Source organism: Schistocerca nitens, chromosome 2 (assembly GCF_023898315.1).
Source record: "Schistocerca nitens isolate TAMUIC-IGC-003100 chromosome 2, iqSchNite1.1, whole genome shotgun sequence".
NCBI lineage: Eukaryota > Metazoa > Arthropoda > Insecta > Orthoptera > Acrididae > Schistocerca > Schistocerca nitens.
The window spans coordinates 629,650,562-629,667,827 of NC_064615.1; the positions used below are offsets into that span (position 1 = coordinate 629,650,562).

Sequence of the window (17,266 nt, forward strand, 5' to 3'; positions counted from 1 at the left end):
TGTTAACCCTATGTCCATTATCCACTGGAATATCCGCGGTATTCGAGCCAATCGGGATGAATTGTCGATCCTCTTACAATCCTACTCGCCGGTCATCTTCTGTCTTCAGGAAACAAAGCTGCGTCCCCATGACCGCTTTGTTCTCCCTCATTTTCAGTCCGTCCGATATGATCTCCCCTCTGTTGAAGGCACTCCAGCACATGGAGGACTCATGATTCTTCTCCATGAAACTCTCCATTATCACCCAATCCATTTAAACACTTCCCTCCAAGCTGTCACCGTCCGTCTTTCCCTTTCCGGATACACGTTCTCTCTTTGTACTGTATACATTCCTTCGTCCACACCAATGGCACGAGCTGATCTCCTTCATCTTCTTCGTCAGCTTCCACCCCCATATTTGCTGGTTGGGGACTTCAATGCCCACCACCCACTTTGGGGATCTCCACATCCTTGTCCACTTGGCTCACTATTGCTAGATGTCTTCCACCAAGCAGATCTAGTTTGCCTCAACACTGGGGTCCCTACGTTTTTGTCTGCCTCCACGACAACTTTATCTCATTTGTACCTTGCGGTCGGTACTGTTCCGCTAGCTCGGCGCTTCGAATGGTTCGCCCTTGATGATACACACTCAAGTGACCACTTTCCATGTGTCCTTAGACTGCAGCCTCAACAGCCATATATGCGCCCGCGACGCTGGAAGTTTGCCCAAGCCGATTGGACACTTTTTTCGTCTCTAGCGACATTCGATGACCGCGGAACATTCAATACCACGCACCTCCGAATTGCCCCGGCGCCCCCCAGCTCCTTGGTGGAACGAGGCATGCCGTGATGCACTACGTGAGCGGCGACGTGCTCTCCACGTTTTCCGCCACCATCCTACTTTGGCCAACTGTATCCGCTATAAGCAGCTCCGAGCGCGTTGACGTCGCATCATCCGCGATAGGAAGAAGGCAAGCTGGAAATTCTTTATTAGCTCATTTAACACCTTCACTCCCTCCTCGGAAGTTTGGAGTCGGCTTCGACGGTTCTCAGGCGCGCCTAGTTTCTCCCCGGTCTCTGGGCTCACTGTCGCACATAACACATTAGTGGACCCCGTCGCAATTTCTAACTCGTTGGGTCAGCACTTTGCCGAGATTTCGAGCTCTTCAAATTACCCGCCTGCGTTTCTCCCGAAGAAACGTGCAGCGGAAGTGCGACATCTTGCTTTCTCCTCTCAAAATCGCGAAAGCTACAATACTGTTTTCTCCTTGCGGGAACTCCAACATGCACTCTCTTGTTCTCGCTCCTCCGCCCCAGGACCGGATGGTATCCACGTCCAAATGTTGCTGCATTTATCAACCCATAGTCTGCGTTACCTCCTTCGCCTTTATAATCGAATTTGGACCGACAGTACTTTTCCCAGACGATGGCGGGAAGCTATCGTCGTTCCTGTTCCGAAACCTGGAAAGGACAAACATCTCCCCTCTAGCTATCGCCCCATTTCTCTCACGAGTAGTGTCTGTAAGGTTTTGGAGCATATGGTGAATTACCGTTTAGCGTGGTGGCTGGAATCCCGCAGTCTTTTAACACCTGCCCAATGCGGATTCCGAAAGCATCGTTCTGCAGTTGACCATCTTGTTGCTCTCTCCACTTATATCATGAACAATTTTCTCCGGAAACGCCAAACGGTAGCAATATTTTTTGATCTGGAGAGAGCATACGATACCTGTTGGAGGACAGTCATCCTCCGCACACTGTTCTCTTGGGGCTTTCGAGGCCGGCTGCCCCTTTTTCTTCGCGAATTTATGACAGAGCGCACATTTAGGGTGCGGGTGAACACTACTCTCTCCCGCACTTTCTCCCAAGAAAACGGGGTACCCCAGGGCTCCGTGCTGAGTGTTGTACTGTTTGCCATCGCTATAAATCCAATTATGGATTGTCTCCTTCCTGATGTCTCGGGCTCTCTCTTTGTGGATGATTTTGCGATCTACTACAGCTCTCAACGGACCAGCCTTCTTGAACGACGTCTTCAAGGATGTCTCGATCGCCTCCACTCTTGGAGCATCGAAACAGGCTTCCGTTTCTCTCCCAGTAAGACCGTTTGTGTTAATTTTTGGCGACGTAAGGAGTTTCTTCCACCCTCCTTACATCTAGGTCCTGTCAACCTTCTGTTTTCAGACGTCGCTAAATTCTTGGGTCTTATGTTTGACAGAAAACTGTGCTGGTCCTCCCACGTTTCCTATCTTTCGGCTCGCTGTCTGCGATCGCTTAACACCCTCCGTGTCCTGAATGGTACCTCCTGGGGAGCGGACTGAGTGGTCCTTCTTCGCCTCTATCGGGCCTTAGTGCGCTCGAAATTGGATTATGGAAGCATAGTCTACTCCTCTGCTCCGCCGTCTATTCTTCGGCGTCTCGACTCTATCCACCACCGTGGATTACGTTTAGTGTCTGGAGCTTTTTACACTAGCCCTGTGGAAAGCCTTTATGCTGAGACTGCTGAACCGCCGCTGTCCAATCGGCGAGCAGTCCTTCTAAGTCGTTATGCTAGCCATCTGTCTTCCATGCCTGCTAATCCAGCCCATGGCCTTTTTTTCGATGCCTCCTTTGATGTAGGGTATGCAGGCCGCTCCTCCTCCCTACTACCCCCGGGAGTCCGCTTCCGTCAACTGCTCCATTCTCTTTCCTTCCGCTTTCCTAAAACCTTCTTGACAACTTGGGGTACAGCACCGCCTTGGCTCCGTCCCCGGATCTGCCTGCTCCGTGACCTTTGTCGATTTCCCAAGGATGGTACCCCTACACTTGTTTATCGTCGGGCATTTGCTGCTCTCTGTGCACAAATGACGGACGCCACATTTATTTACACCGACGGCTCGAAAACATCGTTAGGTGTAGGGAGTGCCTATATTGTTGGCGACACCCCAAATCAATTTCAGCTTCCCGACCAGTGTTCGGTGTATACTGCGGAGCTTTACGCTGTTCTCCAGACTGTCCACTACATCCGCCGCCATCGGCGGATACAGTACATTATCTGCTCAGATTCTCTCAGCTCTCTCCTCAGTCTCCAAGCTCTTTACCCTGTGCACCCTCTGGTCCACCGGATTCAGGACTGTCTGCGCTTGCTCCACCTGGGGGGCGTCTCGGTGGCGTTCCTCTGGCTCCCGGGACACGCTGGTATATGTGGGAATGAGGCGGCCGATATAGCGGCCAAGGCTGCAGTCTCTCTTCCTCGGCCAGCTATTCAGTCGCTTCCCTTCACCGACCTACGGAGCGGTTTATGTCGCAAAGTTGCTCATTTATGGCATGCGCATTGGTCAACACTTCCCCATAATAAATTGCGGGAAGTGAAAGCCCTTCCTTGCGCTTGGACCTCTTCCTCCCGAACGCGTCGTCGGGAGGAGGTGATTTTAGCTAGACTCCGGATAGGGCACTGTCTTTTTAGCCATCGACATCTTTTAAGCGGCGATCCTCCCCCACTCTGTCCCCACTGCTCTCAGCTGTGGACGGTAAGACACCTTTTAATTGAATGCCCCTATTTTAATCCGTTACGCTCCCGTCTACAGCTATCGCCTGATCTCTCGTCGATCTTAGCAGATGACACGCGCTCAGCCGACCGCGTTCTCCAGTTTATTCGTGACAGTGAAATGACGTCAGTCATTTGAAGCCTTTTTTGGGGACAACCAACCCCTTTCTGTAGTGGATTTTTAAGCGTTCCTTCTGTTTTTAGTATCTCCAATTTTATGACTTTGTTCCCATTGCTGCTGGTTTTCAATTTCGGTTTTTTACTGTTTCCTAAGTCACGGGCTGGGCGCTAATGAAAAGGTAGTCAATCTTCCCACGCACATGAGTGCTATCTCCAGGCTCCCAGCCTCTCGAAGCAGACTGCAACTATTTTGTTGAACAAAAACGGCAGTCTGGAGTGGGGCAAGGAAGGGGGAGGAAGCATGGCAGGTACAGATGGGGAGAGAGAGGAGCACTGTGTGGTGAAGCTTGCAGTGACTAGAAGGCAGCAGGACAAAGTTGCTGCTGTATGTCCAGTTTTTGTTTCATCTCATTTGATTTTAGGAAACCAAAAGGAGAACACATTTCGCGACACCATATCTAGTGGGCTGCTTGAATCTGCACATGTAACAGTCTGAATGGCTGACTTTAAAGCTAATTAACTCGGAAACGGCACATCATGTCAGATTTTTCTCTTAACAATTATTTCTCAGCACAACCCACCCTTAGAGACCGTTACAAGCTTTTCAGACTGTTTGTGACTGCCCTGTATAATTAGTGAAGCCATTAAAATGCTGAAAGATATTAAACAGTTAATGTTTACTTTAAAACATGATCTATCCAGAGATGGGAATTGAGCAAGATTAATATTTGTGACACAGCATAACTATCTTTAAAACTGGACTTCCATAGCCATTGAAAATGAACACGTGCATACTTTCACAAACCAGCTTCGGATGTCATCTACTGTTCCCATTTGGCAAGAATAAAATTTCTGCTAGTACAGTATCCAGCATGCCTTCAACTGAAGTAATTGATGAGAGAATAAAAATGGTAGCACTTGACAAAGAGAGAGTGTATGCACCAACGTTAGTGCAAAAACGAATCTCTTAAGAAATCCCTGAGTATCATAATAAAAGAATTATTTCCAGTCTTGAAGAGTCTTAAAGTAAAGAAATTAATGGTCACCTTTCAATGTTTTATATATACATGTCAATTCAGGACAAGAATAGCTAAAACTTCGTTAGTGAAAATACATTTGTAGCACAAATTTTCTATTGCCATTTCATTATAAAATTTAAAAAGCATAAAAAAATTAGTTATACAGTGAAATTAATCTCTCTAATTCCTTAAAAGGTGTTTAAAAGAAATGGATAATTGTAAATGATATTGCATTAATAGTAGTCTGTGGTCTGAGATTCCTATCAATTGCACAATTATATACATACATTACAAAGTATTAAGTTAAATTTCGTGCTTTTGAAGTATGCAAATTGCCAGGATGGTAACTTCAGAAAATTGTGATTTTTGTCGTTCCTGAATAATTTTCACATGGTATCCATAAATTCTTGTAAAGCAATCTCCCTGTGGGTTCGTCGAGTAAACCATACTGTTCTGGTTGTATTTCTTGTTACTGTTATAACTGAATGCTTATAAATGAAGTTAAAGTCCTTGGAATAGTACTAAATATTTAAACAAATTGAGAACTATACAAATGAGTGGATGGGAGCAGAATTTTCACTTATCTAGTTTACTGGCATCTCGTGTATTAAGATAAGATAAGTGACATGTTAACTGTTAAACATTTTAGCAACTTTTCTGTCATAGATAGCCAAGCCTTCATAAGCACCAGTAAATTGTTTTGAAATGATGGCTATAGAATATGCTATGAAAAACCAAGTGCGTATTATATGTCTCCACAAGAGATGCTAATGTTTTTAAGTGAAATGGTCATCAAAGAGTGGCAATAAATAAATATGAAACATTATCATTTAAAAATTAATGGCACATTCTCACAAAACTGCTGGTAAACCTGTCAGGATGTGAGGTCGTGGTCCAAGAAACTCTTCTGTTCCTGACGCTTTGTCAAAGACTGCACTGGACATCTTCAGAGGCGCTCCTCTGCCGAGTCTTGCTGACTCGGCAAGACTTAGTGGAGGAGCGCCTCTGATGATGTCCAATGCAGTCCTGGATGAAACGTCAGGAGAAGAGGAGTTTCTTGGACCACGACCTCACACCCTGAATTTTACAACATTTATACATGTGATACTATTGCACTGCAGAAATCAGAAGTCAAAGTTCATGTAACACTCTCATTATTTTGTATTATTAATCATATGTTGTCAGTTGGTTGTACTAAGAATTTAATCAGTGGAATGGGAGTTGGCCACCAATAAAAGTATACATGAAAACCCAGTGAAAGGGACACCACAAAAGTGTGATGTAAAAGGAGAGTTTCTTTCGTGTACTTCTATGTTTGCCCATTATAACTGCTTACAGAGTTCACATTGTGTGTGGAAACAGTGTATGAAAATGAAAAGGAAAGATTTGGTGCTTTAATTTTGGCACATGTCTGCCATGCCTTTAAACAGTGCAAGCTACTGAAATTATAATTTGGAGTAACAAAAGTTAAGTGCTAAAATTTTGTTGTGCATTTACAAACCATTTACACAGAAAAGCCAAAGAAATTGCACATGTTCACTTGTTCAATAGAAATGACTGTGTACCATCAGCATTTTGTAATGAAACAAATTTTTTATCTTTTTTTTTTTCTTTTCGGATTTTACTTGGATAATTTATGAACAGGCATACAATGGTGTACCAATGGGTGCTCCTTTCCCCATGGGAATGCCTACTCAGCAGCCACCACCTCCGCCATCAGGGCCACCACCACAACCACAGTACAGTTATGCACCCGCTCCACGCCCTGACCAGTACCCAGTGCCTCCGCCAACTGGTTCCATGACACTGCCACCCCAGTTTCACTTGGGCCCGGCTGGCCCTAGACCTCGTGATGAGCAGCAACAGCATCAGGTACCAGGACCACCACCGCAGCCACCAGGCACACAAGGGCCTTATCCACCCAGGTGAGTACAGCGTAGCAAGTTGGATCACAAGTATGAATTTTCATCATTACTGTTGTTGGATCAGGCTCTTTTTTTTTTCCTTGTGAATGCTCCAAGGAGGAGGAACAGCTCATAATAAAGACAAATAATTCAGGTTTACTCACAAAAATAGTATAGGCAGTATTGAAACTAAATTGGTTTAATTTGATCTCATATGTAGGCTACAACTGGGTGTAAAAAAAATATAAATAATGACAAATTAAAAAACTGTAGCTCCACTACAAATTTTTGAAATTGTATAAACTGCAAAAGCAGAGTAAATTGCAAGTCAAATTAAAAGAGGTCAGTTTGATTTTTTTTCCTTTTTAAAGATAAGGAAAATTGTATTGGAGGTTATCCAGTCTTGTTTTAAATTCATGGCTGCTGAGGTTAAAACTCCTTGTGGATTTCCCTTTAAGATTAGACAGTGTATGGTTGTAAAGCAGAGCACTTGTGCACAGGCAGCTGTTAAACCCATGTTGTGCGCAGAAGATATCTAAACAGGTATGCAATTGGACTGGAGTCACTCTGGGAAACAGAACTTAGTATCATTCTTAACTGGGAGGATTTGTCAGAAGTGAAAATAGCATCCAATGTACTCTAAGGAAGTGAGATAGGATCAGTGAAATAGTACTTAGTTCTCTGAGGTCGTTTGCATTCGACACTGTTGTCTACAGGAAGGTAGGTTACGTCAGTAGAAAATTGTAATATGCAAAGACTAGTTGCTGATCAGCATAAACACACAAACCAGTATTGTTTCATGATAGGTTACCATTCACTGGAGTTCGTCACAAACATCAGGTCTCCAGTCAGTTTAATGTAATAAGACCACATAACTGTGTTTGTGGGGAAGGCAGGTGCTGGTCTCTACTGTCAGAAGGAAGCATGATCCACTCTCATAAAGGTGATTTAAGAAATATATTACTTCCTTTGACACCTCACATAAAAGCATTAATTGAAAATTTGTTGAAATTTGGGCTTAAAAGGAAGATATTAGCAAATTTTCTTCTGGGTGAACCACCTGTAAATGAAATAGGAAAATAAAAACTACTCTCGTTCTCCTGTTACCTTCAGCCTCACGCCATACATTGCCATGAAGGCTACAAATGTAGATGTGATGGATATAAAGTGTGCTGACTCCCAGCATGTTAAACAAGTAGCCTAGGACAGGTGGCATGCCTGTGGGCTACAAGCAGCATTCTTGCTTGTGACTCAAGTTGAAGCAATTTTACTGTATCAGAAGGTGTGTGTTGCTAGTATCCTTGTGCTTATTTTGTAGTTTGTCTACGGTATTGAGTGTTGAAGACTATGGCGATAAGGTGGCGTTAAGCATTACAGTTACTCATATTTGAAGAAGAAGAAGAAGAAATGCCCATGTATTTCGTTACAGTGTGCAGATCGGGCTACAGGAAAATTAAACGTAAACATTTTATTACATCTCAAAAAAACAAAGTAAAATATTCCAAATGGGTCAGAGCAAAATCTCTGAAAGACGGAGATCTGGCTGATAATTGTTTTGGTGAGATTCACATTTTGGTGAGGAACTTGTCACAAAAGCAGATTTGTTAGCCATTGATAATAAATAAGTTAAATTCCAAGATAAAAGTGGTCTCTAAAACCAGGAGCGGTTCCTTATTTATTTCTCAATGTACCGAAATATCTGTCAAAATATTACACAAAAGAATCGCCAGTAAATCATTCATCAAAAGAAAAGCCACAGCAAAGAAAATATTGAACAAGAAGTTAAAATGTCTGTGTGTTTCTTCTGTCAAGGAAAATTTATGGAACAAATTGGTATCAGACACACGAGTAATACTTTAAAAAAGGACACTGACTTGTATTAAACCAAAAGATTTGTGATTACATAATAAAATAACAGCAGCCAATGCCGAAATCAGTCACCTGTAAAAGCAGTTCTCAGATGAAAAGCGTAAGAAGACTTAATAAAGTCGAGATCATTCTAAAATCAGCTAATTGAAAAAAAAAAAAAGGGAATGCAGTGTGACAATGAGTCTCTTCTGGACAGTGTACTCTCAAAAATGAAGACACCGAAAGGATACAGGCATTGTTTGAAACATGAATTGTCACCACTTCAAGAAACATGTCTGACATGCTCTCATATGGAATCAGTACACATGCTGTGGAAGTAATTAAGACTTATTTTTGGGAAGAACAAGATGAAAACATAGTTTCTCTTCTACTCACTTTGTTGGAAGTATAGAATTGTGAAAACTTAAATCCATATTATTGTGCTGTAAACAAATTATTACATCTATGAAGTTTTGTTGTCTGTTGTACCATCCTAGTACATTGGCTTAACTAAATTCACTTTCCTTCTGTTCTCCTATGAGTGACGTTTCTACCCAACCAGATACATTGATAGCCATAATGTTTTTAGTTTTCTTTCCAATTGCACATCATCTGTGCCGGAGGAAGATAACTTTTCCTTAAAGTTGTATGTTGATTGAAGTTTCCTCCATATAATAATTTAGTAAAATACTTGTTTGAATTTGTATTATTATTCTTCGTTGGGACTTTACTCCATGTATTGACTGGAACAACTTGTCAGTAATTCCGCAACAGTTAAACTTGAAGGGACACAACTATTAACTACTTTTGTTGTGACTCTGTTTCATTTATATTCAATGTCGTACGTCATGATTATGATGATTAATGGTTATAGTATTGGTTATATGAGCACGAAAGTTTTCTTATAATTAGGTTCACTGTTGTGTGTAAACTTGATTTATATGTGATTTAGACAGTAATTAAATTATTTGTTGTAAAATCTTGAAAGTATATAGATTTGTGATTTTTTTTTTGTCAGTTTCTTTGCAGAAAAACTGCTTCAGCATGTTTCAGTAATATGGTTATGAACCAGTAGCTATATCTCTTTCCAAATGAATCCTTCCATTTCCTTCATCCTTTGGGCAGATGTCAGTCCTGACTTATTATTTTATTGTTCTTGTTCTTGTAGCAGTGGAATGTCTACCTTCCCCCCTCATGGTGGACCACCTACAGTGTTCATGAGCCATCCTCATGGAGTGGCATCAGGCCAACCGCCCCCTGCCGGCGTCACCTTCTCACCGAGGGGACAGCCTCTCTTATGAAAAAAAATTCAGCTCACTGGTGTGAACAAGTAGGACCATGTTGCTAACTGCAATGTTACCATTCATTCTGTAAGGCTTCTGGAACAAACGTCTGGTCATAATGTAGAGGGAACGAGATGAGAAGGGTGCTTCGTATATCTTACAAATGTTCAAATTGTTTCAAGAAAATTGGGTCTCTATTGCAAGTAATGTTTGAGTGAAGCTGCTGTTACAGAAAATTTCATATACAATCTTCAGATGCAGTTTTTGTCATAAAGAATGACTGTTTCCTTGGAAATACTGCCGTTATATGGAGTTTGTGCATGTATCACAGTTAATGGCTTAAATGTTAGGCATTGAGATTTTATTATAGATTCTGCTCTTGAATTTATCTGCAGTGTCAGATTACTGTTTTGAAGTATACATTTTATATACATAATTTGTCCTCACAGTATAATTTGTTATAAAGCTTCATATGTTTATTTATTTCTTACATTTTATGCATAATTTTATAATGGCTGGTAAACCAGCCATCAAACTGATTTTAAGCACAGTCAGTCAATCAGTGCAATATTTATTTGTTGCAGACAATGATTGTCTTCACATTTGCAGTGCTGTGATGAATACTTAATTTTATGATCAAGGTCTTCACTGAAATGTGTGTGTTAAAAGCAACTTAATGAAACATTCCATGTGAGTCACACTTGTGTTAAAGTGTCTACTAGCTTTGGGTCGTGCAGTAGCTGTGGAGTTCATGGTTAACCAAAGTCTCTGTAGCCCAATTGGAAAAATATGTAACAATACTTCAAGCTTCTAATTGCTTGAATTTTAACAGGAAAATGTATAAAATATACATATACATACTTACATACCATGCAAATTTTCATTGCTGTAAATGTTTTTGATTGTAAAATTGTACATAAAAATTTAAGAAAAATGGTTTGCTATGTTGTATTAAATTGTTGCATATGATGTAGTATTAAATTTTTAAGTCAGCCTTAATTTTAAGTGCATTTTTATTAATAACTGTAGTGCTTAAAACTTCTTTGTTGAAATATTGTACAAATAACTGAAAATACAACTTTTTTTCAGAATCTTCTAGTCTCAGTAAATGTGGATAAATATTAAAAAATGATAGCCTATTGTTTTGCCTATGGAAATTGTCAAATTGAACACAAGATTTACAACTTCGAAGTTGCAGTACTATTTGCATAGAAATACTTTAACTTCCATTCAGAAAGGTATACAATTGCAACTACAATTCTTTTTAAAAGTTATTGGAATTAAAGGAAGGACAAAATTGTCTTTCTTTATAAGAGTCATGTATTCAAAATAAAAATGACACTCCCGAATAATACCACACGTACTATACTCCGCTCATCATAAGATTAAACCTCATGTAAGCATTACACTATGTATTCCTCCGCATTTGCTGGAAAATCATTGGATTTTGTTTCATGTGTAGTTTACGCCAAACTATCTTGAATACAGTCAAGTACGATAATGAGGATACATTTTATGCTGTGGTTACGCATACATCTACTCAGCGATAATATGATACAACAGCTTTACTGGCATATTTAACTTGGACAGCACTGGCCAGCTATCTGGTCCAACTAACCTGCAGTCATGTGAACAGTTGTAATAAAGATGTAAAAAGAGACGAGCAGAGAACAATATAACATTGAATGTCATTTAATTTTTGAAAAAGGGAATAATTGTAAAACTCAGGCAATATGCTTTTCAGGGGATCTAATTGGAAACCTAACATGCTCTCAATCTTAGCTAACATAGTTTTGTAATTAAAAACAAGTGTGATGAAAATTCCTGCCTTTAACAAGGCTAATTTTTTTGCATGAGCTGTGTGTGGCATGAAAGTGCACTGCTTGGATTTCACCATGTAGTTAAATATTTAAGTCACTGAAGGTAATACTGTTAGTCGTCTGGTAATCTTTAAACCCTTTCCATATCAGACTCGAAGGAATACAGCAAGTTTCAATAAACATGCGATCAGCAACAGAATCCCATGCCATCAAAAAGTCCACGTTTCCTTCTCCTCTTATGACATGGTGTTCTGCATTTCACCATCGTTCGGCAGTGACATATCTCAAAGCTTCATGCATTAGTTCCAGCTTGTTTTGCAGCTTAAAAGGCTCGTTATTTCTTGTGACAAATCCCTTAACTTGGCTCCAGATCAATTCTGTTGGGTTCAGATTGCAGTGTTAAGGTGACAACTGTAAAAGTGTGGCATCTGTACAATGTGCTCGAAGCCGTGAAAATTACAGTTTGCCATGTTTCTATGACGAGTGTCACGCTGGCTCATGTGAGACCACATCTGCCCTACAAAACAATGGGCATATTCAAACAAAAATATTTGATTTTTCATTTATCTCCCCAAAATTTATGTAATGTTTTTCTTAGCTTCAACAATATTTTACAAAATATCGATAATTAAGACTGTGATTTGTAATGAAAACCAGAAATTTGCATGTAATGTGTAATTATAAACTAGAAGACATGCACTTTTCTTGAAAAAATGATGGTTAAGTATGATTTAATTACCATATATTTGATGAATTTCGTATTTAAATGATTTAGGTATAGAAACGGAAAAAGTCGGCTCCAACAGGTTTCAGATCACTGCCCAGTAGCCTACTCGTATACTAATCGAGAACTCTGCGAATTTCACCATGGATATAATCTACAAACTACTAACTAAATTTACAACAGAGTGTTTCTCAAAAAACTTCAAAGCTGATTTTTCTCTGTAATGTTGTGAAAAACATTAAAAACAACTTGTTTCTAGCCATTAATGGCATTCTGTGCACGTGTTTCACCGCGAAGTAGGAAGCGTGAAAATTACCTAGCTAAAGTATGCTTAAGAAAAATGTTGACGGCTGTTGATAGATCTGAATGTCTTGAAGTTTCATTTACAGTGAGACCGTAATAAGATATCTAATTGATAAGTTGGAACTACTTCCAAGGTCAGAACAGCAGCAGTGTATGAAAGCTACGGTTGCTGACCAATCGTCATGTTTGTGTTTGTTTGCATCAGGTTTATTCTGATGGTGAACGAAGTATATTGTTCAGATTTTGACACATGCTGTAGACTTGAGTAGTTTTGTATAGTGCCTGAAATTATGCTAATATACACTGTCTGACAAAATAAGCAAAGTACACAGAAGGGGGAAATTAAATGAAACTTCACAGCTTGAGAGAGGGTATGTGATTTTATTTCAGTGGATACATAACTGTCAGATTTACAAAAAATTTAAGTCTGAGCACACTTAGTATGTCGGCACTGCCTCCTCTGCCCTTGATGCATTTGTGGAAAGTGTGTTGTAAAGTTTTGTTTCCTACCCTGAGGCAAGCTGGCCCAAAACTGTTGTAACTGGTCCTTGTTATCCCAGATACGGGCACTGGGATGCAGTTGATGTCTGAACTGGTTCCATGTACATTGTACGGGGGACAGATCTGGGTATCTTTCAGGCCACAGGAGTACCTCGACATCATGCACACAGTTTGAGACATGTTCCATGTGTGGATGAGCATCTTACTGCTGAAAAATGGCACCACGATACTGTCACATGAGAGGTAACACTCGAACACATGAAGTCTGACATACCATTTTGCTGTCAGTTCATCACTACCAGCTGAAGTCATGTTCGATGGCTCCCCACACCCTGATGCCAGGAATAACATCACAGTGCCTGTCCAAAGCATGGGGCCATTCTCCTGGTCACCACCATACTCGCCAACATTTGTCATCTGGGGTAGTACAGAACTGAATTTCGTCACTGAACACTATGCGACGCAGTTAATCAGCAGTCCACACTTCCCTGTCATGGCACCACTCAGAGGGACCTTAATTACCTAGTCTGGCTGTTGCTAGTCTGACTAATGATGTGGGATGACAGAGTGTTGCAGGGAGTCCATTATTTGTTCTCAGACGGCCAGGCATGGATGTGAAGGGGTTACAGTGTGCTTGGTGCACAGTACAGAGATCCTCCATTGTGGTAATCAGATGTGGTCGACCAGAACCTTGACAGTCGGTATGTCTGCCCCCAATTCCCCTGCTGTTCAACATCGGATCACTGTCACATCCAAGTGCCCCACAAATCAGTTATTACACAATTTGACCAGCTGCCAAATGGAAACACGCAATGAGGCCCCTTGCAGACTCTGCCAAGTGTACGAAGTTACATTGTCATCTGACATGTCTTCTGTGCACTTTTTTTTCTGCAGGCAGTGTAGTTTAGAAGTGAATATTGTTCATTGTTCTGTATTCAAAGATTGCTCTCCATGCATAATATGCTGTGACACAGTACAGCAACGTATGAAACTTCACACATCATACACTAGTATGTTACATCTTTTCTGCTTTGTTCGGAACAGTGTCTGAATAAAACGCGCATGCGCTCGCTCGCTCGCTCTCTCTCTCTCTCTCTCTCTCTCTCTCTCTCTCTCTCTCACACACACACACACACTGTATAGCTACATTGTGCCATACTACACTTCACTGCCTCCCACATTGCAGTTCTGTCACAGTGTACCTGCACAGGTGTGTGTGTGTGTGTCAACTCAAGGGGGGGAAAAAACAAAAAAAAAAAAAAAAATTGCTTGAAGGCTAGCAAAGTTTCCAGTTTGCTTATCAGTAACTCAACACCTCCATTATCATTTACATTCTGCCACAACTTTCTGAACACACTAAATCCTAAGTTTTTCATTAAGTGTAGTGTTGAGGGAAAGGTGGAAAGTCTTTTGTCTAGCCATCAGTTTTAGTTGATTATTCTTGTGTGGACCTGGTGGCCAATGAAGCAGTTTGTAGATGTCTTATCACAACTTGGATTGTGAGACAACTCTGTTTGTCATACATTTTCTTTTGCTGATGACTGCTGCTTAACACTAATTTATCTCAATTGTTAACCATAAAGGGTTGCTTTGTGATGCTTCAGGTACAGAACTGCAATTTTGGTACCCCTTGCACATTCAGACTTAAGAATTTGTTTTTAATAAAATAAGTTTATTTGTTGAGAATTACACATATTTACACACACAGCATATCGTACAAGTGACATATGTACATATATATAATACTTAAAATTATTGTACTTTGGAAACAGTGTTTAAACATATATATATATATATATATATATATACCTATAAAAGTAAAGGTTTGGGTTTGATTAAAGCTCAATTTGTGTACATTTGGCTTACTGCAAGTCAGTGCAGGGATTTCACACTAAACTTGCGGTCACTATATTATTACTATCTTCTTCTCCTTCTTGTTCATACCTTTGTTTCGGTAACATTCCTAAATGTGTGTGATGGGTTGGCCGATCAGTGATTCTTAATTGCTTCTGGGATGAGTAAATAGTTGTCTTCTGAACATGTGCTTCACTCTCCACTTGTCCTAAAGACAAAGAACGATTATAAGAGTCATGTCAACCGTATAAAAAGGCATATTCTGCTATATAACAGTTTATTCACAATTATTCACATGCAGTGTGTGCCATACCATAGATGTTATAACAGAATATTTCTTTTAACTTTAATTACATGTCCTTGTTTGTATTTCTCTAAATCATGAAATGAAGAAGAGTTGCAAACTGCAATTTTTCCAACTTCATATTCAGTTAGGTCGTCCCTCCCCCTCCTGCCTTTTCCCCTCTTTCAGCACGCACATTTCATTACTGTTCTGATATTCTGAAACAAGTATCACTCGTCTTTAAAACTTTTTTTTCCCCAAAATCACAGTTAACCTCGTAAAACTTTGTATTGAAGCTTTTGGTAGGTTATTATTTCTCATCTAGTAGATAAATGTTATTTAGGATATTCTGAAGAAAATGAGAAGTGGTTACAGTATTAGTCCACTTGCAGATCGAGCAGTATGGCCATTGACTTTGACATGACAAAATAAAGCAAAGCTGTAATGAACCCGAAAGTTGGTTTTAAAATCACAGTGCTTTACTAGGCATGGCCTGTGGGAGATGGTACACTGTGGGCTCCAGACCACTGTGGCACTTAGCTTTTTCACAGGCACATCGCTAAATGTGAAGGAAGCAAAAGGAAAAACTCGCAAGTCAGTTTAAATCTCATCCCTTGTAACTCACACCATATTAATGTGCAAGATAGTGACTCTTTCTGTTGATTCTAACATATAGTGAGACCAATGCAGAAATTTTGTTCATTCACCAAAGTTGGTGTGGCAGCCAAGTCAACAAGATTAAGAGCTGTGATGAGATGCTGTCTCACTGATTTCACTTGCAATTGCTATTGTCTTTAATAATTCACAAGTATCTAAGTAAAATCATTTTAGGGGTCCCTACTTTTTAATTGTTGGGTTTTTCTATCAGCTTAATGCTAACTTTTTAATCTGTGTTGCAGTAGTGTTCAAGGCATAGATGTGTAGTGTGTCTGGAGATGGCTTTCCTTTTGCTTAAATATACAGTATTCATTCAGAGTCAGAATGTCAGACTTAACATGCAGTTGGTTTTCATAGCTATCAGTGTCTCACTGCAAGCTTAAGATTTTCCAACTTTACAGGTTGATAATTAATTTTGTCCATTATACACACAACAAAAAAAGTTTTGCATCACCCCGGCTCCCAGAACTCCTGAAGACAGACGTTGACTGTGGATATTGTATCACAGACACAGTACCTTTGACTGTTCAGAGATGTCACTATATCCGCCCAAAGATGTAAACAACCATGCATGAGCAGTGCCTATTATATGGAGGGGGTCCGACAGCCAATCAGTTCCAGTCATTCTACCAAGGAGGAGCTACACAGCTCATGTTGTCTGTAGTTCAACCATACCTAGAAGGTCAATACCGCAGTTAGATCGCGTCCGCATTTTTACTTTGTGCCAGGAAGGGCTCTCAACAAGGGAAGTAGTTGGGCATCTCGGGGTGAATCAAAGCGATGTTCGGACATCGAGGAGATACAGAGTAACAGGAACTGTTGATGACATGCCTTGCTCAGGCTGCCCAGCTACTACTGCAGTGGATGACCGCTACTTATGGATTATGGCTCTGAGGAACCCTGACAGCAACACCACCATGTTGAATAATGCTTTTCGTGCAGCCAGCCACAGGACGTCGTGTTAAGACTCAAACTATGCGCAATAGGCTGCATGATGTGCAACTTCACTCCCAATGTAATGGCTGTACAATATGTGAATACCATCCTCCGACTGATAGTGCAACCATATTGGTGAGGCATTTGTCTTCATGGACGGCAAATTCATGTCCCCATTGTGCATGACTTCCTTCAGGATAACAACATCGCTCTACTAGAGTGGCCAGTATGTTCTCCAGACATGAATCCTATCAAACATGCCTGGGATAGATTGAAAAGAGCTGTTTATGGACAACGTGGCCAACTAACCTCTCTGAGGGATCTACACCAAATCGCCGTTGAGGAGTGGGACAAACTGGACCAACAGTACCTTGATGAACTTGTGGATAGTATGCCACGATGAATACAGGCATGCTTCAGTGCAAGAGGACGTGCTATTGGGTATTAGAGGTACTGGCGTGTACAACAATCTGGACCACCACCTCTGAAGTTCTCGCTGTATGGTGGTACAACAT

The 17,266-nt window shown here is 40.7% G+C and overlaps 2 protein-coding genes across 5 annotated transcripts in view; one reads left to right on the forward strand and one right to left on the reverse strand.

Moving 5' to 3' along the window:
- LOC126236733 (signal transducing adapter molecule 1) overlaps positions 1-10,711 on the forward strand; it is a 53,021-nt gene extending 42,310 nt beyond the window's left edge. For all 4 annotated transcript variants that reach the window (XM_049946262.1, XM_049946263.1, XM_049946264.1 and 1 more), the window contains 2 exons: positions 6,283-6,563; positions 9,559-10,711. In XM_049946262.1, the coding sequence (XP_049802219.1) occupies positions 6,283-6,563; positions 9,559-9,691 (414 nt within the window). In that variant the 3' untranslated portion in view covers positions 9,692-10,711. The remainder of the gene's footprint in view (positions 1-6,282; positions 6,564-9,558) is intronic.
- Positions 10,712-14,742: 4,031 nt separating this feature from the next.
- LOC126236735 (ankyrin repeat domain-containing protein 6-like) overlaps positions 14,743-17,266 on the reverse strand; it is a 726,845-nt gene continuing 724,321 nt past the window's right edge. Inside the window, exon 15 of the mRNA XM_049946266.1 lies at positions 14,743-15,083. Within this exon, the coding sequence (XP_049802223.1) occupies positions 14,908-15,083 (176 nt within the window). The 3' untranslated portion in view covers positions 14,743-14,907. The remainder of the gene's footprint in view (positions 15,084-17,266) is intronic.